The sequence below is a fragment of the Megalops cyprinoides genome, chromosome 4 (genome assembly GCF_013368585.1).
Source record: "Megalops cyprinoides isolate fMegCyp1 chromosome 4, fMegCyp1.pri, whole genome shotgun sequence".
Classification (NCBI taxonomy): Eukaryota; Metazoa; Chordata; class Actinopteri; order Elopiformes; family Megalopidae; genus Megalops; species Megalops cyprinoides.
Window position 1 is genome coordinate 39,464,006 of NC_050586.1, and position 20,354 is coordinate 39,484,359.

At 43.3% G+C, this 20,354-nt stretch overlaps 1 protein-coding gene across 1 annotated transcript in view; it reads right to left on the minus strand.

Moving 5' to 3' along the window:
- Window positions 1–248: 248 nt before the first annotated feature.
- Window positions 249–20,354, minus strand: part of commd10 (COMM domain containing 10) — a 50,151-nt gene continuing 30,045 nt past the window's right edge. Inside the window, exons 6-7 of the mRNA XM_036527182.1 lie at window positions 688–747; window positions 249–596 (exon numbers count right to left, since the gene is read on the minus strand). Of these exons, the coding sequence (XP_036383075.1) occupies window positions 558–596; window positions 688–747 (99 nt within the window). The 3' untranslated portion in view covers window positions 249–557. The remainder of the gene's footprint in view (window positions 597–687; window positions 748–20,354) is intronic.

Here is a 20,354-nt window from a genome sequence, read left to right on the forward strand (position 1 = left end):
CAGCATTTCTTCAATATCCAAAATCTGAATATTGGTCTAAAAATACACATAAATAATAGTGGGATTTGTTATTTGGGTTGCTCAGTACACTTAAATTATTGCATCATGTATTGGTGAGTGCGCATTGGATTTGTATTTGCATTGCATGGTTTAAGAAAGAGACACGAACAATACTATTACATGACAACACACATTGTCAAAAAATGAAAAAAACATCTTTAATTTGAATGAACAATTACAAAGCAGTCATAGGCCTCATTTCTACTTAAGGGAACGAGATAAGGAACAGCCATCTACGCATTCATAAACCACATAAACCATATGTAAGTGACCAGTATATTTGTATAGCAAATAACAGCAGTGGTTACATTTACACAGAAGAGGGGAAAAAAAATGAAAAATGTGAAACGCATTGGTTTAACACTGTATGTACAGGACTTGCTGGAGGATTATAACCGATCCTTATGGACGCCAACCGAGACGAGGCGGTTTGTGCACGGCTGGTTCCTCGATTGGTTACATCACACCCGTAAGAACGCAGGGGCTTGTCACCGCCGTCAAGTGAGGGAGTCCAACTGCGCCTGGACCATCTCTAGCTGCAAGACAAAGAGCGGTTGCTCGGTTAGGAGACATGCAACCGCGTTCAGGGAGGCGGTCACGTGGAACGCGGGACGGATCCGCACTGACCTTGTTGTAGAACTCCAGCAGTTCCTGGTGGCTGAACTCGACAAAGAGCTTCTCGGCGTGCTGGAAAAGAAGGCACACCGTGAGCACGGCAGACCCCACAGCACCCCACTGCTTTCTCATAAAAGCCTCCCATGAATAATTGGTGCATTTTTGTCCGGTAAGAGTACATTTCTTTCTGTGCTATAAAGGAAATGCTAAAAATTTTTTTCTCCTTTCTGGGAAACAGCCATTCTCTTTTGACAGACAGACTGACAGACACCCATTCAAACGCACTCGGAAACCACAAAAAAAAAAAAAAAATCTCGAAACGAGAATGCTTTGCTTTGTCACGCACAAATATGAAACACTAACTACAAAATAGGCCACAAATTGTGAAAATGAATTTCAAAAAGCGAGCATGCAGTGAAGAGTATTCAGGCAATTTCTGTACACGCTTGTGCTGTACAATTAAGGCCAAACTCCTCAAGCCAAATTCTTACCTTCACCCAATGCAAAAGGTATTCTTCTGGTGGTTTCAATGATATTTAAATAGCATCATTGTAAAGTCACAGACTTATGTGTAACTATGGCTGAACCGAGAACACGGGCATCTGAAGTCTTAAAAGTCTGCAGCAGGAATTTTTCTCACCAAAACAAGCGGTCAGCGCTTTGGGGCAGGAGCCACGGCAGGGGAGGGAATGTGTCAGAGCAATTTAATGACAGGGATATTAATGAGACCCTACATTATCATCCATAATTAAGAGTAAAGGGGAAGAATGTTATCTTTAGCACAAACTCGCTTGACATGTGTGAACGAGGAATATAGGGCAGACTTGGATTTGGATTAGACACAGCAACAGCTTTTGTGCCCCCCCCACCACCCCCAAAAAACTGTACATGCACTGAATAACAATGCTTTGTATGCAAATGAGCAAGAAACAAATGTCAAGCCTTTGTCTGCTTCAATACCGTACTGGTTTGTTGTACTCATATCCTGACGTCTCAGCCCATTTCCATTGAGATGAAAACACCTTAATAGTCATTTTAATGCAGCGGATGAGTAAATCAATCATATCTCTCCCAACAAGATGCCTCCGGGTTCTTCCCATGGTGAGTAATGGAAGAAAAACAAATGAACAGACACTAACTGGATAAAGGTTATAAAACATGATGTGCTAAGTTATAACTGTTAGGAGAAAATAGGATGGGGTGCAAATTTGTACTGTTGGTGCGAAGAGGAAAAAAAAAAATCTCACAAAGAAGAATGCAAGATCACAGGGAGTCTAGAGGAAAAGCTGTCTAAAATGCTTTCAATTTGCAGGGCTAAAGTGAGCGTTTGGATCGATTCACTCCTACTGCTACCATTTACCATGGCCATGACTGCAAACACATATCAAACTATCACACATAAACACAGACTACAAAAACCAAGAAGTAAAATAATCATTAAAGCTTTCGTTATAGAATCAGGGGCGACCTGGACATTGACGTGACCTTTCAAACCGAACTTCCTATATTTACAGATACCTGAGCAAACCCGGTGCAGGGCGATGTCAGCGAAAACATTTTATTGGTGCAAATTTGCTGATTCCGATGCTGCGTCCAGCATTAATGCTTTGTGTGAGACACAGGAGTCGGTACACAGTGCCCCAAAAATGGAAAAAAAGAGAAAATTTGATAAAAGTCAGCCTAAAAGGATTCTCTTCTTTCTCTCACTGCTAAGTCATTTCAAAAGGTGTCCGTGAAAATGGTGTATCATATTAAAGGATGACACTATCCCAAGGACAAACCAAATAAGGTCTCAGTACCAAGGAAATAGAGTAACTTTTTCTATACCGAGTCCACTGAGTTGACATAGTTTAAAAGAAGTCAGAATTTCTATGAATTCAGCTGATTATATTTTTGAATTATTATATTTAAAGTTTTTTAAGGAAATATAAAGAAATGGAAATTCAATCTTTTAGTCTTAGGCAAATAAATATCATTTTGTATTAATTCATTTGTTTATTATGTATTTTGTGAGAACATACTATATGTCCAAGGGTAGCTTTGTAATTTGCCCACACTCCTCATAAAAATGTCCCTATGAACGCGTGCAGTTGCAAAAGGTAATGGGATTAACTTACTCGACAAGACGTAATGTTAATAAGGGCGCTGCGTAACAATCGTCCCCTCGTGTAGATCACAGCCTGTCAATGCTGTTTTGCTCTGCTGCTACAGCGTTTAGAAAGTGCACTCAGATCAGCAAACGGGCCGATTCACTTCTGTATTCTGCATGCTGTATATCTTTCAGAGGAATGAAACATTCCCCTTGCAGCATTACTCAGGGCCATAACTTTTTTTTCCTTGGGATTGATAAACAGAGCTCATAAACTTTCCTCTAATGGCCTGGCTTAGCTGCAGCTCTTAATTTCTGTTACATGCGAGAGTGACTTGCATATGCGCCTGTCAAACAGCACCATGTGATTATCTTACTGCAGCCCTTATTAATGTTGACTCATGTAAACATACTAAGTTCAACGATACGGTAGAATTGAGCAGGCTGCAGTGTAGGAACCACAGTGAAATCCTCATTAAGCGGGGTGTGCAATGTTCTCACAGTGCACTCTTCCCCACCCAGCGCGCCTGCATCAGGCCTTGAAATAACAGACACATGACTAATAACTAAGAGAACCATAAAACTGTGCATCAAAAGCACTCATTCGCAAACATAGTTATATCCTTACTAATGCGGATTAGCTTGTGGTAACCAAAAGAACACGGAGGATCTACTGGAGCCTTCTTTTTCTTTTGATGGTGAGGGGGTGGTGAGTCAGACAATGAGGGGAATGGCGGGGTTGAGTGGGTGGGGACAGAGGAAGACAGGCTGAAAAGGAGAAGTTGTATTTTTATGTCAAACAAATCTATGAAACACATACACACGCATACACACACACACACAATTGTAATGTAAAAATGCGTAGGTATGCAAAGGGAAAAATATGGGATAAAGCTCTGCGTGGACAGTCAAAATGCCATTCCTGAAGCCCTATCTTTACAAATCTAAATGAGATCTTGAGGCGAATTGCACCGTATTAATGATACCATCATTCAATGCCTCTTTAGAAAAGCATGGCTAAAGCTCAGTAATTAACATATACATCAGGTTCCAGGAGCCTGCTAAATTGTACTGCCAAAATCTGTTGTGTGAAAAGGTTATTTTTATGCTTTTAACAAAAAGTCCCAAAACGCTGTTGATTTTTTTCTTTCTTTCTTTTCGTTTTGCAAAGTCTCCTAGAAGTTAATATGTCATTTAAAATGTAATTTTGGCCCATTTGTCATTATCCACAACTTATGCATAAAAATAAGATATATTCTTTAAGACTCTGCTTTTAATCCTTGCTGTAATTAACAAAAGAAATGCCTGAATGCCTTAAAATGTCAATCAATATATATATATATATGCTGCTGTAATATGCTCTCAAAAACAAAGCATGCAATATGTTTGTCTGATCATTTCAATAACACTCTTTTCTTGAACATTTATTCCCTTCAACAGTTTGAACAATCCTATAGTAGATTAAAATACAAAATAAAATAAAAAAAAATTAAAGATATGAAAAAACCTAATAACATCTTAATGTATGAATGAATTTAAAGAGCCCTTGAGGTGTGATGAAAGCTAGCTGTTGACTGTTGACTGTGATGGTGGATAATTATGACAGGCAAAATTTAAAAGCAAGCTTCTATGTACATAACCAAAAGAATTTGGTTATGAACATATGGTCCATACTACACAGTTTATGAAAAATGTGACAGTCAGTTTGTGGACAGTCTTGTGCAAGGTGACACATTAGGTGCACTACATTCTGATGTATGGTGGCAAAAAGAGGCTTGTACATTGTAAGCATTTTATAACAGTCATCCTAATCTGTTCCTTTGAGATATCTGAATGATTCTGAGGTCCACTTCTTATGATGTAAAAACAATGTTTTTATTGTTACGGTAGTTATTTGGATGGCTAGTAGTTAGTTACATGGAAGTTTTTCATATCAACGGATTGACACTGTGCTTCTGACGCTATTGCTAATGCTTTAGCGACATTTCTAAAAATGCACACAATGTAGAGCTGGGCCCCTGTTCGGTTTAGAAAAACTGCCATACTGAGGGGGGGGGGGGGAGATTCATGATGTGGAGTCAGGAGCATATGTAAACGCAAATGATGAGAGGGGAAGCCAAATCTGTGTCAGGAGGCAAGGGTTAAACCCACTCCTGTGTTTCAACACAAAGGAGCACGCGCGATTTGACATATCTGGGGTAGCATTGACGGGTACACAGCAGAGCCAACCAAAAACAACACAGAGATAAGGCAGGAAGCTCGGGAGAATTACCCAGCTCGTGTGGCTTTCCGCCCCGCCCCGAAAGTGCGGAGCGGAGAGGATACTGGCACTCGCTCGCAGTGGGTTTTTGGGGGGACAGTGCCTCGAAGGAGCCAGCGAGCCGAACGGTTTATTCATGATTTCTAAATTAAACATCAGGCATTAATGGGAATTTATCAGATGACATTCCTGCATGTAGTGTTTTTTATGCCCCCCTTCAGTCAGCGATGATGAGGTGAACCTGACATAAAAAAGCACTTCTCATGAATTACTTACTGGGTGCTAAAATTTATGGTTTTCATGGGTTTTATTTCAAATGAGACTTGATGCTTGTCATTCCTACATGCTGAGTGTTTTGGGTGAGAAGAGGGTGGCTCATTATTGTTTAAATGGTCAGAAGAATAACCATGCTACAGGCTCTTCGCACTGATACAGGGAGTGCAGGACCCAACATCCGTTAGAATATTTAGTGACATCACAAAAACCACCAAGGCAATACAGCCTCGTTACCCGCACAGAAGCCCATACTACTGACATAATTAATCTTCGCACAGAGCCTAATACTACCAGCAGAACCCAGAATTACACAAAACACCAGCATCTCTACCAGCATCTGCCCCCTATTCTCATTACTGTAGCTACCAACGGTCACAGATCTTTTTTGCAAGAATGAAAGGTTATGAATTACAGCTTCAATTACCCTTTGTAATTAGAGAACTCAGGAGGAACGCATCAGATTCACGTGTTGCTGTGGTAATTATCATGCCAATTTTTTTCCAAGACCCCTTGTTATTTCTGAGTGAAGCACGATGCATGTTATCTCAGCTGTTTCCAATGATTCCACCAGTCTGGGAAAACAAGGGCATGAAATGTAATGCTTTCCAATTCCATTTTTCAAACCTTGAGAAAGAGTACGCAGCTTACTGGTAATGTATAAAATAGTGACAAACTTTTCCAGTTGGTGCACAGACACACATATTAACACTGCTTTATTCAGACAGTACAGAGTATCCTGTCCAACAATGGTACAACACATCTACAACACCTGAATACGGGAATAGCTCCCTGTATGCTTTACATAATAACATCAACGCAAAACCTTTGTTGAAATCAGGGTATGACGTTCAACAACTACAATATAATGTTTAGACAGCATTCCTAACACCATGCATGCTTAGTGCTAAGCAGCAGGAACATGCAATGTCCACCAAGCATGAACCTTTCCCTTAACTTTTAACAATGCCCAACTCCGTACTCAGGCTTACAGCCCACCCAGCAGTTCTTTCAGATGTACGAGGCGGTGACGTTGTTAGGAGCTGGTTACTTACGGTGCAGGGTGATGGAGATATATGGAGATGAATCCAGCGGACTCACGAGCCTAGGAACAACAGAGGGGACCTCTGCAGGACAGAGTGGCACAGATGGATCCAAGGGCACAGAGAATCAGCACACAGCAGATGCCAGAAACTGGCTTTCACTTGGCGTAGCAACATTCTGTAACTGTGACATCCGTAACCACCACGGGCTGTAACTGTATTTGGAGTTAAACCATGTCCCATTTCAACCATGTCCACAAAACGGAATGGAGACACAGAATGGAAATGACATGCAGCTTCTCAAAACAGCAGTAAATCTGAAAATTATTTTTTAACTAAGCATGATATACAATATTCCATTTCAAACGAGTCCCAGCGTTGACATGAAGATCAGAACGAACTGTCTTTACGGAGTTGGATGACCATATTGAATCCTCTTCGCGTAATTACAATGTCGTGGTAATGATGAAAAATGACTCTATCCTCCGAGTAGAGCCAGCTTGCATTTCTAACATTAGTTACACACTGGAAGGTAACATTACGATTACATAGAAGTAACAGTACTCGTAAAGCCAAAGTGTCTAATGTGTAAACTGTGGATAGCACTTTAATGCTGGAAACGTGGAATGCTACATAACGATACGATGATACGTTGCATACCATTTACAAATAATTTTATGCGTTTACATTGTACATTGTTGATTTTGTTTTATCTAACTCCACAACACTAAAACTTAGTAGCAAGGCAAATAATTCCAATTTCATTTTGTGCTGTAATGTTCTGCCTGACCTGAAACAGCCTATGAATGTTTCTGCTATGTAGTGTGTGCTGCCACCAAACCACAATGTTCCAGTAAGGCTGTAAAAGGCTGATGCCAGAGTGAAGTGTTAGTGGGTACTGGTTTTAATATTTTATTTTGAAACCCATTTCAAATGTGTATTCTGGTCATTTTTAATGTTAACTGAAATACATAACTGAAATATACTTTCTAACTACTTACATAGACTTCGGTTTTTCCATGAATAAAAAGAAAGATTGATAGCGCATTAACCCTGAATTTCATCCTCAAATCCCTCGTCCCCTGATATCTACTGCTAGCATGGTCTCTTACAGCTTTTCATCCTCCCATCTCTAAATTGTAATCTTTCTCTCCTCTCCTGTAAATCCTCAGGAATGAATGGCCTACCCTAACACAAACTTCCCATCCCCGTGTTACTTTTTCTTGTCTCCAAGAGACCCTCCAACTAAAAGAGTATTCCCCTCCTGTTCTCTAATAGCTCCACAATTAATGCCTTAAATTTATTTGGCTTATATCTCTGCTATTGTTGTGTTTTCCTTGAATTAGTGTGCTGAAGATGACTTTTTACAAGAGCTATTTGAGAACTTCTCAAGTTTCTGATGTTACAATGTTTGTGAACATTGAAAAAACTGGGCAGAGGGCAGACACTGTGGTCATGTTGGGTTTCAAACAAAATCTATGGGTGTGATTTTTAAAATCACAGTTTGCTACCTGTATTATTTAGCTAAGGTACTGCTACTGTTTTTAATGAAGGTAACATACTTCATGATTGAAAGAAATCTTTCCTTTAAGCAATTTAGCACTCTACCTCACAGTTTCACTTCAAAAAGGAAAAAAAAAGATTCACCACAGCTTGAAACCTACCAGGATAGTTTGAACTTACTTGCTGGAGCTTAAATTTTCCAGTATGAAATTCATGCATGGGTTTAGACCGTGACTAGCTAGTTTGACAGATTTGTTTGGAGGGCTACATAAGACTAGAAGTACCTGAACTGCTTAAATATTGTTAACTAGTTTCACAACTATGGTGTACAGATACAATGCAAGTCAGCTGAATACCAGAATCTCAGAATGATGAGGTAAATGATATTGATGTGAGAGTGATACTGACAGTCCCTGCTTCACAACACTCTGGTTTACTGTGATCCATATTCATGACTTTAATGAAATATGCCATTGTCCTACAAAGCAAAACCGGGACAACAAGAGCAAGGCTGACCAGTAAAATCGGCCAGGAAAAAAAATCTCTAAGGGCAAAGATTTTGCTCCCCCGTTAAAGGTCTTTGTTTTAGATTTCTGTGTGACCTTTCTGATTTTAGCTTGTTTTCATTCAGAGAGCCCATGAGGCCCATGAGGGTGAACTGAAGATTTGTTTATAGTCTGTGTGCCCTGTCCTCCTTGCTCTGCCAATAAATATTGGGCCAGAGACAGGGTTTTCCATCTCTAAACACCCACCTAGATGCTTTTGAAAATATTAAGAAAAAACCTTCATTATTTCAAATGGCTAAAATTAATCACTGCAGTAGACTACGGTTACACATGCGTTTGATCAGAGTGGCACTGTGCACTGGACTGGGATCAGATCTCTCCATGTAATCCTTAGCTAAATAGCTTAAATAGTTGGTTAGCTATTAAATAGCCAGTTATGTAGATTTAAAGACTTCTGAAAGTTATTACCTTGTCAGCGAGAAAGACAGAAAGAAAACAGAAATACAGGCACAAACGTTAGGTTGTCAGATACAGCATAAGAAAGACTGTGGCCTAAGAGATGGTAGAACTGTGACTGGTCCTGTTGACTCCTATTCATTAACAAGTTTTTGAACCAAGGTATGAGGTATGCTGAAACAGTATGAGTATGTTCACAAATTATTAATGCTTGCTTAATCACATATTTATTCTTTATTTTTCAAGAAAGCAGTCAATGATGTAGCAAATGTTCAGTGATGTAACCCCCACTTATAGTATTGTGTCAAAGGGAAAATAAGATTCAATTGCCCACAATCATATTTATGACAGGGCTCATTAATATGTGTGTAAAAGCAGGGACTACCTGCATTTTTCAGCATGTTAATTACACGGTGCTAATATTTTCCAAATGCAAAATGCTCAAAATGTATTAATCACATAAAAATAGACAGTGTCAAACTGATGTTAAAGCACTGTTTAATCATTTTATGCAGATTTAATATTTCACACTAGCACTTGCCTAATAGTGGATTTTTTGTCAAATCAAACATCCTCCACATCATTTGAACAAAGACAGCATATCCTGAAATGAAGTTAATTCGGTTTTAACATGCTTTCTGGTTTATCCCACTTCATACACAGTCATAAACCTCATCTGATACAGATACAGGCTGTTGTACAACTGTATAATGTTCAAAAAATACTTATTTGAGGTAAATATCAAGGAGATTTCATTGAGGTTACAAATGGCTTAAATATTGTCTAATAAAGGAATATGAAGAGGGACATTTGGCCCTTTGGCATGTTCAATGTTCACATTTTATTATATACTCAATATATCCTAAGTAAAGGCTGCATTTATTAATCAGACCATGTCACGCCTCTCTGACTAAGGAGCTAATAGCTTAAAAAAATCTCCTATGATAGAGTAAAATAGATTTCAAATTTCTGCATATCCTGTGCATCTATCTTATGAAAATCTAGATGGAAACAGGAGCTGATGGCAGAGCAGTTGATTTTTGGCACTTCACCCTCCGCTCCCCAAACATTCTTAATTATGAATAAAATCCAGGACTCCCGGGTTAACTCGTTGCCATGGACACCGAGCTCTTAAAACCCTTCTCGCTGTACTACTATGCTGTCTCTCATTCTCAGTTCAAAATCTCAGTCTCCCTTATGTTTGGTGTCTGTTTTTTTTTTCCCCAACTGGATAGTGAGCAAATAAGATCCATTTCAATGTCACCATGTTTCACAGCTCTGGTAACGATTATGAACAAGCCTTATTTTTGTTGTGTATGTGTGTGCTTGCGGGGGTCCTCATGTTTGTGTGTGTGTGTGTGTGTGTGTGTGTGTGTGTGTCTGTGTGTGGTACGCACCGATTATTTGATTAAAACAGTGAGCCACTTCACAGAAATGTATAGTGGCAAAAAGCACATGTCTTTGATGAAAGTTCAAGAAAACTGTCTGAAGATTGTCTGAAAAGTGTGTGTGCGGGGGCGCTCATGTTTGTGTTTGTGTGTGTATGATGGACAACAAGAACAGAGACAGAAGACAGAAAAGGACAGAGTGACCGTGAAATAAAACCTGAAAAACAAGAATGAAAAAGCAAAGAGACCACAAAGATCATCTCCATCAGGACTGATTAATATTACATAGCCATTCCTTGCAGCTTGATGGTGAAAAACTCCCATCCTTCTTAAAATAATATTTTGCCATAACCATGGTGATTTACGCAAAATACATCAACAAAGTCCGGAACTCAGTCACTCAGTTAATTTCCATCTTTGTGGCACACTTGACTGGAGAAATGTGGGCACATAATTTCAGCAGTGTGTGAGAGCTTAAGAGGCAGACTGGCAATGATAAAACGTTTGGCCACAAACATGTAGCAGACTTGTCCTACGAAGAGCCAGGTAAAACGATATGTAAATCAATGACATCAGTGCCCTGGGGATGGGCTTTGGGATTTATGTCACAGACTGAAAGGTTAGGCACAGGCCAAAAAAAAAAAAACACATTAAGCTCAAATGAATTGCACTCATACGTATGCTACCAACCAAAATGAAAGCTCTTTATTTTTCTGAACATAACAGTTAGCGTTGTGGCTGTGTTGGATAGACTGCTAAGTGACTGGTTCATAATGATGGGTCTATACATTGTCGTAGGCAGAAACATCACAGGAGGAGCTGGAATCCAAAGTTAAACAGTTTAAGAAGCCGGGCCCGAAAGTCCCTGCAGAACAAACGTTCAATCAGACATCTAAGCAGCGAGCAATTGACGTTAAGCACAAGCAGATTGCTGTTCTGCTGATCTGCTGGAGGAGCTGACGCCAGCTCGGGAGTGCTGACATGCCTAACTCAATGACTGTCGGAGAGCAGCAACATTTGCTTCCCTTGTTCTCCCAAACTAATAATTACACTACGGCGCACAAGCCAGGGGTGATTTACGAAAAAGCCCGTTGAAAAAATTTTTTTTAAAGCGGTCGCACATAGGCAGCTGGGTCGCGCGGGACTCCCAGAGCAGGCTCTCAGCAGGCAAAGATGCGCGGATCATAACCGCCACGCTGATTGGGGGGGGGTGGCCGTGCCAGGGGCTAATGCAATATCGTGTTGCCAGCATCTTATTTGATTGGAGCCATCAGAGCCATTCTGGCTAAACCTTTTGATTTTAATGCCCTGCAATTCCATCACAGAGGGGAAAAAAAAAAAAAAAAAAAAAACTGTGTTTCAGAATCTAGCGGGACAATAAATATAGAACAGCATGGTTCCTACCACGCTTCCGCACACTAACACCTTCAGGTGGTACCAATAAATAGAAGCAGCGTGTGGAAAATGGCGAATGTGGTGGAGCCTCTGCGGCAGCAGGAGGGTGACCCCTCGCCTTTCGCACCTTTGTCTCCGCCATTGTAGCGCCCTGAAGGCAGAGCAGGGGTATTTTTCTTCCCTTCATCCTGGCTGCATTAAAACAGGATAAACACAGGCGGGCTATCAGGGAGCCATCCATCCATCGCGGCATTGAATTGACATTTGTTGAAAGCTAGGTTGAGTCAATCCCCCAGATGGGCACAGAGATCCAATTAGAGTGAGGGACAGCCCAGGAAACAGAGTGGCCCATCATGTCTACAAGAGCGGCCGGCCTTCAACATCGCGCCAGACGTAAACACAAAGACAAATAGGATGCGGTTAGCGCGCAAAAGCAGCGAGCCACGGCTCGCTCGTCAAGCGAGGTGCCCGCGGGCCCCCCTGGGAGTTTCCTGCTTAGCGGAGAGGGGGCGGGGGCGGGAGCGAGGAGACGTTTAAGAGGACAACACGGCAGGGGGAGGAGGAATGCGTTCGTGCCCGCCGTCAGGTGACCCGGAGCTTAAGGTGAGCGGGGCGAGGGACGCAGAGAGCGAGAACCGTGTAACCTGAGCCCTCCACGCGCCGAACAGGAAGCCCCGTTTCACAGAGGTGGGCCCCCCCCCACTGGTCCCATTGTAACCCGCACCCCCCCCGCCACGGCTCCGCGGGCATAAAGACGCCGCTGTGCTCGGCCGGCGACATGCGGCTCACACATCCGACTCCTGACCCCGCGCAGTCCGCATCGCTCCACCACGACAAAGCCGGGGAGCGCATTTGAGGGAGGCTGACACCGGGCTGAGGTCGAGGCCTCCGAGGCATTTGTCTGGTCATTTTGTTTTCAATTAATGGAAAAGAAAGAGAGCAGGATGGGTGGGGGGGGGGGAGGGGGGAGAGGTTTATTGTCCTATTGAGGGGTTTGTGTCCCCGAGCGAGCTGAATTCATCACGTCTCGGGGTGGGGGGGGTGATTTTCGCACGGCTTTCACACTCCCATTCAGTACAGTACACAGCGGAGAGCAATAACTGAGCACAAAGGCCGAGATTGTCACTGGCAGTGCTATACTGAGAGGCACGTAATTATGGGCCCCGTCAGACAGAGGCTTCTTTCAGGGGCTGCCTCATCGCTGGACATGGGTCAAGCCTCACCTTCCCTCCTGCTTCCCCCCCATCCCCCCCTCCGACCTCCTCAGAACATGGGAACGAGGTCTGCCGAGCGGCCAATTCCCCCCAACGTGTGGCGGAACTGGGAAAAGATGGGGCAGAAGAGTGAAAATGAGGTACCGCATCATCCTGACAGGGATTCAGGCCATCGGTAATGTGGACGGATGGCCTCACAGAGATTGCTTTACGGTACCCCTCACACAAATCGCGCCTTCCGAGCTTGGACTCTCCCAGCTCCCTCTCCTTGACGTTCTTTGACTTGTCCCCTGAAAGAGCCTGTCGTCAGGAGGGGGGGTGTTGCCAGTCAAGTCTGGTGAATAGAGGTTCGGCAGAGGGGTTTTGTGCGACGGGCCCGCACTGAACGAGTCACAGTGGGGGGGGGCCCAAGGCCAGGGCCTGCTGGGGGGAACGTTTTGCTTAAAAAAAAAAAAACGAAGCAACGCGTACTCGTGTTTCATCCTCCGCACGGGATCCAGAGAAAAGGGGGTTTCAGCATCTTTAATCAAGAACACGTACCCATAAACGCCTTCTCCGAAACCGGAGGGGCTGAGCCTGTGGTCCTTTTGTTGCCTCGGTGCTTCCATGACGGAATCCTCCTTTCCCCGGCGCGGCCCAGGGGGCTGGCGGGCGGCCGCCGTGGACGGCTTGAGCTTGTTTTCCCGAGCGGGCTCGCCCCGGCGCACAGAAAACCCACTCCACCACATGAGAGATGGGCCGGCCGCGGCGGTAATGGGCTGGGGCTGGTTCCTATTTGCTTGGAAATAACCCCTGGTGTTCGCGACGTGCCGCGGCCTTTCCAAAAGTGGAGGGGGACTCCCCCCGGGGGTGCTGAGGGGACCGTCCAGATGTCAAAACCAGAGAGGGTGTCTGAGGCCTCCCCTCCGCTCACAGAGCAGCGCGGGGGCTGCAGTAATACCGAACACGTGGCGCCTGATTTGTGGACTCGGGAAAGTGAGTGTTTCATATGTGGCGGCTGATGCCCCAGATACATGTCAATGAATAAAGTGCGAGTTATTTCCTTTGATAAAGACTTGGAATAGACCTTGCACATCTGTTCATGTTTTTAATCCGGTTATTTTCTAAATATAGACCATGAAAAAGGAATTATTCTCATCATAAATAATGCATAGCTGGAAATAAAATTCAGTGCAATCAAAAAAAGTTAGAATAATTTCCCATGCATTCGGCACACTAATATTTATCGTTACATTTATACAATTTGCTTTTCTGTCTTCCTGGAAACAGATTTTCATGACAGGTTTCAGGGAGGCTGAATATGATATGCAGTACAGCTGATAGATGGCACAATAAAATGAATTGGTCAGTTCAGTCATTTTTAATAATATCATATTATCATACCTTAGAGACTTGTTTTGAGTCGTGAACCCAGCATTTCAGAATATGCTCTAAAGGATCTACAAATGTGGAAAAAGAAAATGGCTGAATAATACTAACTGCTGCACCTTTGTGTCTCAGATACTGCCTATTCAATATTGAAACCTTTATATCACCCTCCCTTCTATTCAGTAAAGACCAAATGTCACTGAAGCTCAATAAAGTTCATTACTTGTAAAACAGTTATAATATACTGGGATACTTCTAATCCACTTTATGGAAGCATGATGCAGTTAGTGAAATTAAAACGCGGGTAAACTTTGGTTTGGGAGACATTGTTCTTTGTAAATGTTCTACTTTAATCTTAACAACATCGCAGGGAGCAAGGTAATATTGTTCACAAGTACAGGTCACTAAGCACTGTAAGCTTGATTGGTTTTTTGGCGATCTTCTCAAATGTACGCACACACATACACACATGCGCGCAGTTTCACAGCTCTGATGCCTGTGCCCTTTCAGCCAAAATAACGTCCGGGGTGACTTGTTTACACCACCCACGAGTGTGCCTGAGAGATGAGACTTCATGGGCGAGACTCAGTCAGTCATTACCGTGTTTGTTTGCTTCTTTTCTGGTTGCGGCCTCAAAGGACGACACGCCTCATTAAAAAAAAAAAAAAAACCCTTAAAAGTGGAAATAAGGCATACATTTCGCGTCCCACGATGCAACTTATTTCCATAACGCGGCGCTCGCTGAGGGCAGCCGCCCTCATTAGCGCGCCCGCGACGGAGCGAATTAGCAGCGCATTAGCATACAGGAGGATCTCACAATGAGGGCTTTTTGTGCGGCGGCACAGGGAGGGACGTAGCGCAGGGCGGGCAGGGAAATGAAGGGGAGAAGTTTGAAAGTGAGCGCATTCCACCCCGTTAGCTCGAACGTAAAGCTCCCCGTCGCGGGGCACCTGCGTATTCGGCGCGACTCGCAGAGCTCGTCGGGAATTTGCGCGTAGACCCGGACGCGACCTTAATGAGGCCCGCGACGCCGTGCTGGATGGGAAGGATTCCGGGTTTCCGACTCGAGAGCAGCGCGGGGAAACGGAAAGGTTTTTCTGGGCCCGGGAGTGGAACTTTTCAGCGGGGAGAAGTATTGTACGTGGCTGATATAGAAGCCAGAACCGGGGTGGATCTCCCCAACTGGATGGGCTACGTGTCCTCTGACACAACACAAATGTCGTTTATGTGCTAGTTGGGCTCCTGGGACAAGATTAACAAGCAACTGACCCTCTGGCCTGTTACCAAAATACTTGAAGCCCTGGGCAAACAGAATAGCTGTGCAACACAGTGAAGAATGGCCAAATAAGTTCAAAAGTTTTCAAGAGATCAAAATTTCTAATTGCTCGGTTGCCACAGAAATTGGAGGGTGGAAAACTACACAAAAGATTCAGTGAAAGCACATTTAAGTCTGTTCACCCCGCATTTACATCTGTAAATGTAATTGTGAATGCCTGAAGGGGTTACTTGTACTTGAATTTGTTGTCACATTAGGTTGGCCATTAGTAAAGAGTTCAAGCATTTAGAAGGCATTTGCATGTCTGTTCTGTGGACAGGGGTACATCCATGTTTACTCCACCATTCACAAAGGTGAGTGCATGGACTTATTTATTTATGGATTCACACCCAATTTAAAGCCACTTAGAGGGGAAAAAACTGCAAATGTATATAAAGATCTTGTTGCAAATATACACTTATATACGTGCCAACAGCTCTGTGGGAATGGAAAATGCCTTAATTAGGTGGTAAGCTGAGAGAAACATATATTCCTTTGGTTATGCCTGTACGGCATAGAGGACTAAAACAGCAGACAGTTGAAAGACAACTGTGTCTATTCACATATTGTGGCAACTGCCGAGCAGATGCAAACGCTCCTTGTCCCCACTCCCCAAGCATACTATCAAAGGTGTTATTAATCTACATTTAGAATTTTAATTAAACACACAGACTGTGTCAGCTGTTGAGTTCTCTTCCTCTCTATCCCCAGCCAAGCAGTTTTTTTTTTTTTTTTTTTCCAGAAAAATCACTGTACAAGATATAAGTGTTACATGCATTCCAAACAAACCTGCGGGGTTTTTTAATCCAATTATGTTTTATTGTAGTCAAGAGTGCCTTGTACACCTTGTACATCGTCTCTGCTGTCACCGTGTCGGCTGGTAACTGCAACACTTCCCGGGTGGTGACCCCTTCAGGAGCCTCCCAGTCTAACCTGTGGGCCGATTCCAAAACCGTCTGAGCTGTGCGATTCCGGTACAGAAGTACAAAGCAACAGTCAGGAGCATAATTAAAAAATAAGTTGTCAGTATAGCTAATTTAGTTGTGGGCCTATTTTTGGTGTTGCGATATAAAAATACAAAATATCACATATCATAGAGCTGCAGCTGAGTGGCACACAGTTTTGGAGCGCTCATTTGTCATGACGGATAAGCACATTCAAATGATGCACAACTTTGATTGATTTTCTATACAAAAAGCAGTATTCTATAGTATTGCTGAGAGGACCTGGCCCACTTGCTCATTTGTTCAGGCGGACACATACTGACATCCTGTGCTGCATTTTGCCTGATATTCACCTGATTATGTATCTCCCACAACAAAAGCTGAGCGAATTAAAATCTTTACATCAGCCCCGCAGCTGATGTCAGCAGCTCACAACCTCAGAGGAGCCCCTTGACACTCACTTCAACATCCTGCTCTCACAGCACTGTGGAAGAAAAAAAAAAAAAAAACACGACACTGTACTGATAAAAGATGCACTCCGCTCCATGAGTGTGTACACTCCGACATGAATAATTCACCATTTTGCTACCTATTGGCGAAATGTTGCACGGCAGACCTTCAGAATGCATGGTTTCAGGTGAAATATTGCGTATTGTCTCGGGCTGCTGAATTCCTAAAATCGCTTTCGCTTTGCTGTGGCAAAACGTGAAGTTCCATGAGGGACTGAATGCTTTCTCCCAAAAGGGCACGCATGCGAGGCTAACAACTTTCTCACGGGAGACGGGGGCCTGGGCTCCGCCCGCCTGCAAATACCATCTGGAGAAATGTAGAGAAGATGTGCACCAGCCACAGATTGAGGTTTCAACTTCCTATCCTGTATTCTACAGACAGGCATGCCCCTCAATGGGAGGCAGAGGTGGCCTTCTTTTGACTGCCTCCCCCCCCCCCCCTTCCCTCACTGCCACCACCCCCCATCAAGACTGTGACCAAATGGATTCTGGAGGTTGTGACGTGGTGGCGAGAGGAGCGCCCGGTTACAGTAATTGCCAGAGGCAGACTTTCTCGTCTGCGTGCGTTTTTTATCTCTTCATTCTGCTCAATGCCGACGCGCCTCTTTGGGGGTTTTCTGCCGAGCTTGCCGTCTTATCGGGGATGCGCAGGACCCCCGTTAAGCCGAGCCGACGACTGGCTGTCACAGGCGTTCCTTGTCCCCCGTTCACCGGCGCGGTGATGTTGACACGTTGACGCTATCCTAGTTACTGGTTCCTCTGCCACCCCCCCCTGCTAATTCCTCCCAAAAAATATGCCAGAATTTCTTTTCAAGTGCCACATGGCAGATGTGCATATAGTGCACATAAACCCAGCCTAATGCTGAGCTCATCCATAAGATGGCAATTATCTCTGTATCCAAGCATATGGCATATTTAGGCAATTATTTGAATTCATTTTCAGATCCTGTGTGTCTGTGATGTTATAACAAAATCACTGCAAAAGCTTCAACATTCTATGAGTTGGTAAAAGTTTTTAAAAAAGGCAGATCTGGGCTTCGGAATTGGTGGAATTTGAACGATTACGATTCATGACTTGAGGGTCTTGCACTAACAATGAGCGAGAATTTATTCCTGCGTGCACCGGCGATATTCTGGGTCTGACAATGGCACAATGAAATAAATATATCCCGTGAATGACGCACGATATGCGAAGGAGGCTGGAGTGCAGAAACAGCCACTACTCATAGCCTGCTTAAGGCGTCCCACTTCTTTTAAAATCCCATTCCACAGCTCCCTTCTTCTTCTACTGGAGCTTCATCCTTTCACACGCTTTCACCGTGATCTACAGCAGCAATCTGCCTGCAAATGAAATGAGTGCGGTGCTCCCCCCCCCCCCCCCCCCCCCCCGGGAAAGAATTGATTTAAAAAAAAGTTCCTTCAGAATCCGAGCCATATTTAAAAAGTAGGGCTTTTTCCCTAAAAATGACATGCTTCAATTATTTAACTGCAGTTCTGTCCTTCACCGCGCAATGTTTCACCTTAAACAACGATTTGCTGTGTAGAAATTACGACACCTCTACCGCTAATTGACAGAAAAAAAAGCCAATTAATGCCGTATTCCATACTGTTAACGTATGTATTGCCCCCAATGACACCTTACTGATGTATCATACTGATGGATTTTGTGTCAGAGAGTGGCACTCAGTCATTACACCTTATATAGTGCCAATATTGTGGCAAGAAATCTTACCGAAGGACAAGTTTAAACAGCAGCGGATAGAGCCATGTCTTCACTTATCTAAAAATTATTAAGTGTTAAAACAGCCAAATTCATTTTGTCTCATAAAATGACGTCCTGGAGACCTGGCTATATCGGGCTTGTGATGACAATCTCAATTTGCATTTCACACTGATAAAAAAGAGAATTATTATAACAGCCAATTATACTATATAATAACATAACGCCCACTGGATCAGTAGAGATATTGATGGATTGACTGATGGCTCTATCCACACCCTTAGAAACATGCCAGTTACAGTTTGGCAAGAAAGACTTGGGGTAAGGAGGGAATTTAAGGCCAGCTTGGAGGACCCTGTACAAGGCCCCAGTATATAACAGGGTAGGGGGATCAGAATCAGAGAGTGTTGCACACTGTTTTGGCCACAGACATATTCCTGGCTAAAATTCAGCCCGAGTTGGTGGATATGTGTCCCTTTTGTCTGCGCAGAAAGACTGTTTTGCTGCTCCGTTTCCTGCTATCGATCGATGCCACTTTTCAATTTTCTCTCCGACGTGTTTAGAGGTTTGGGTTTTGAGTGCTCTGACATTGTATTCAATTTCGGGGGTTCATATGCAAGGAGTACTCAAGAAACTCAAGAAGTATGTATGCCAACTGGCAACCTTCCTGCTTGGTCAAGCCAAACTTCTCATTTTGAAAAGCAGAAAAAAAATCTCAAAGCTTGGGAAATGTTGTACTAGTGCTGAATTTTGGCACAAGTCTAGACTGTGAGGGTCTCTGATGTATCCTAAGGACTTTGCATGACTGAGAAGGTGACTTTCCTTAGCAAGTAAATACAAGCAAAGACTAAACCGATACAGAGCATTAGCCTTTGAAGCCTGCTTCACAGGATATCCAGATAAAATTACCATAAATCATCAAAACACCCGGATGGGTTTTAATCTCTGAAACCTGACATGGTTAGACTGCAGCACAAAAGCTCACAATGTTGACTGGAGAACAATGCTTTTCTATTGCCTAGTAGCATTTGATCATGAGGTTTCCAAATTAACATGCCTGCCCGGGTGAGTCCATTTGCAAAGCCGCAACCAAATGCAAGTATGTGAGTGTATGTGACTCTGTGTATGTGTGTGTGTGTGTGTGTGTGTGTATGTGTGTGTCTGTGTGGGTGGGTGGATGGGTGGGGGTGAGTAGGCAAAAGACAGGAGAAATAGCATATCCCACAAGTCTTGGCCACGGCTCAGAGAAAACCACCTGCAGGATGTGTCATGCCTGGACTTCCTGCCCTAGGACACAGTTTTGGAAATAACCTCCCCACGTCCAAGAAGAACTCATAAATATCGTCATGTGATCACTCTCCTGGAACAAGCAAGCCATGAAGAACAATGGAAAAGAGTCATACGCATCCCAGCCTAGGCTTCTGTCATAAACAGACAGTCGCTCTCTCAACACGGCTCCTGGAACAGCGCGGCGAAGCCAGCCCATATCAGATTACACTGCTAATGTACAAGAGGACATTTCCAATGTAATCCGTGTCCTATATGACTGATTGTGAGAATAACGGGTAATTTTCACTTGCAGGACAGAGTACACGGAACAATTAATTAACACAGTTCAGGCTAAAAACTGCACAGAATGATTACGGCTGGTGCTCAGAAATATTATCTGAAAACTTTCATTCACTGCTGTAGAGAC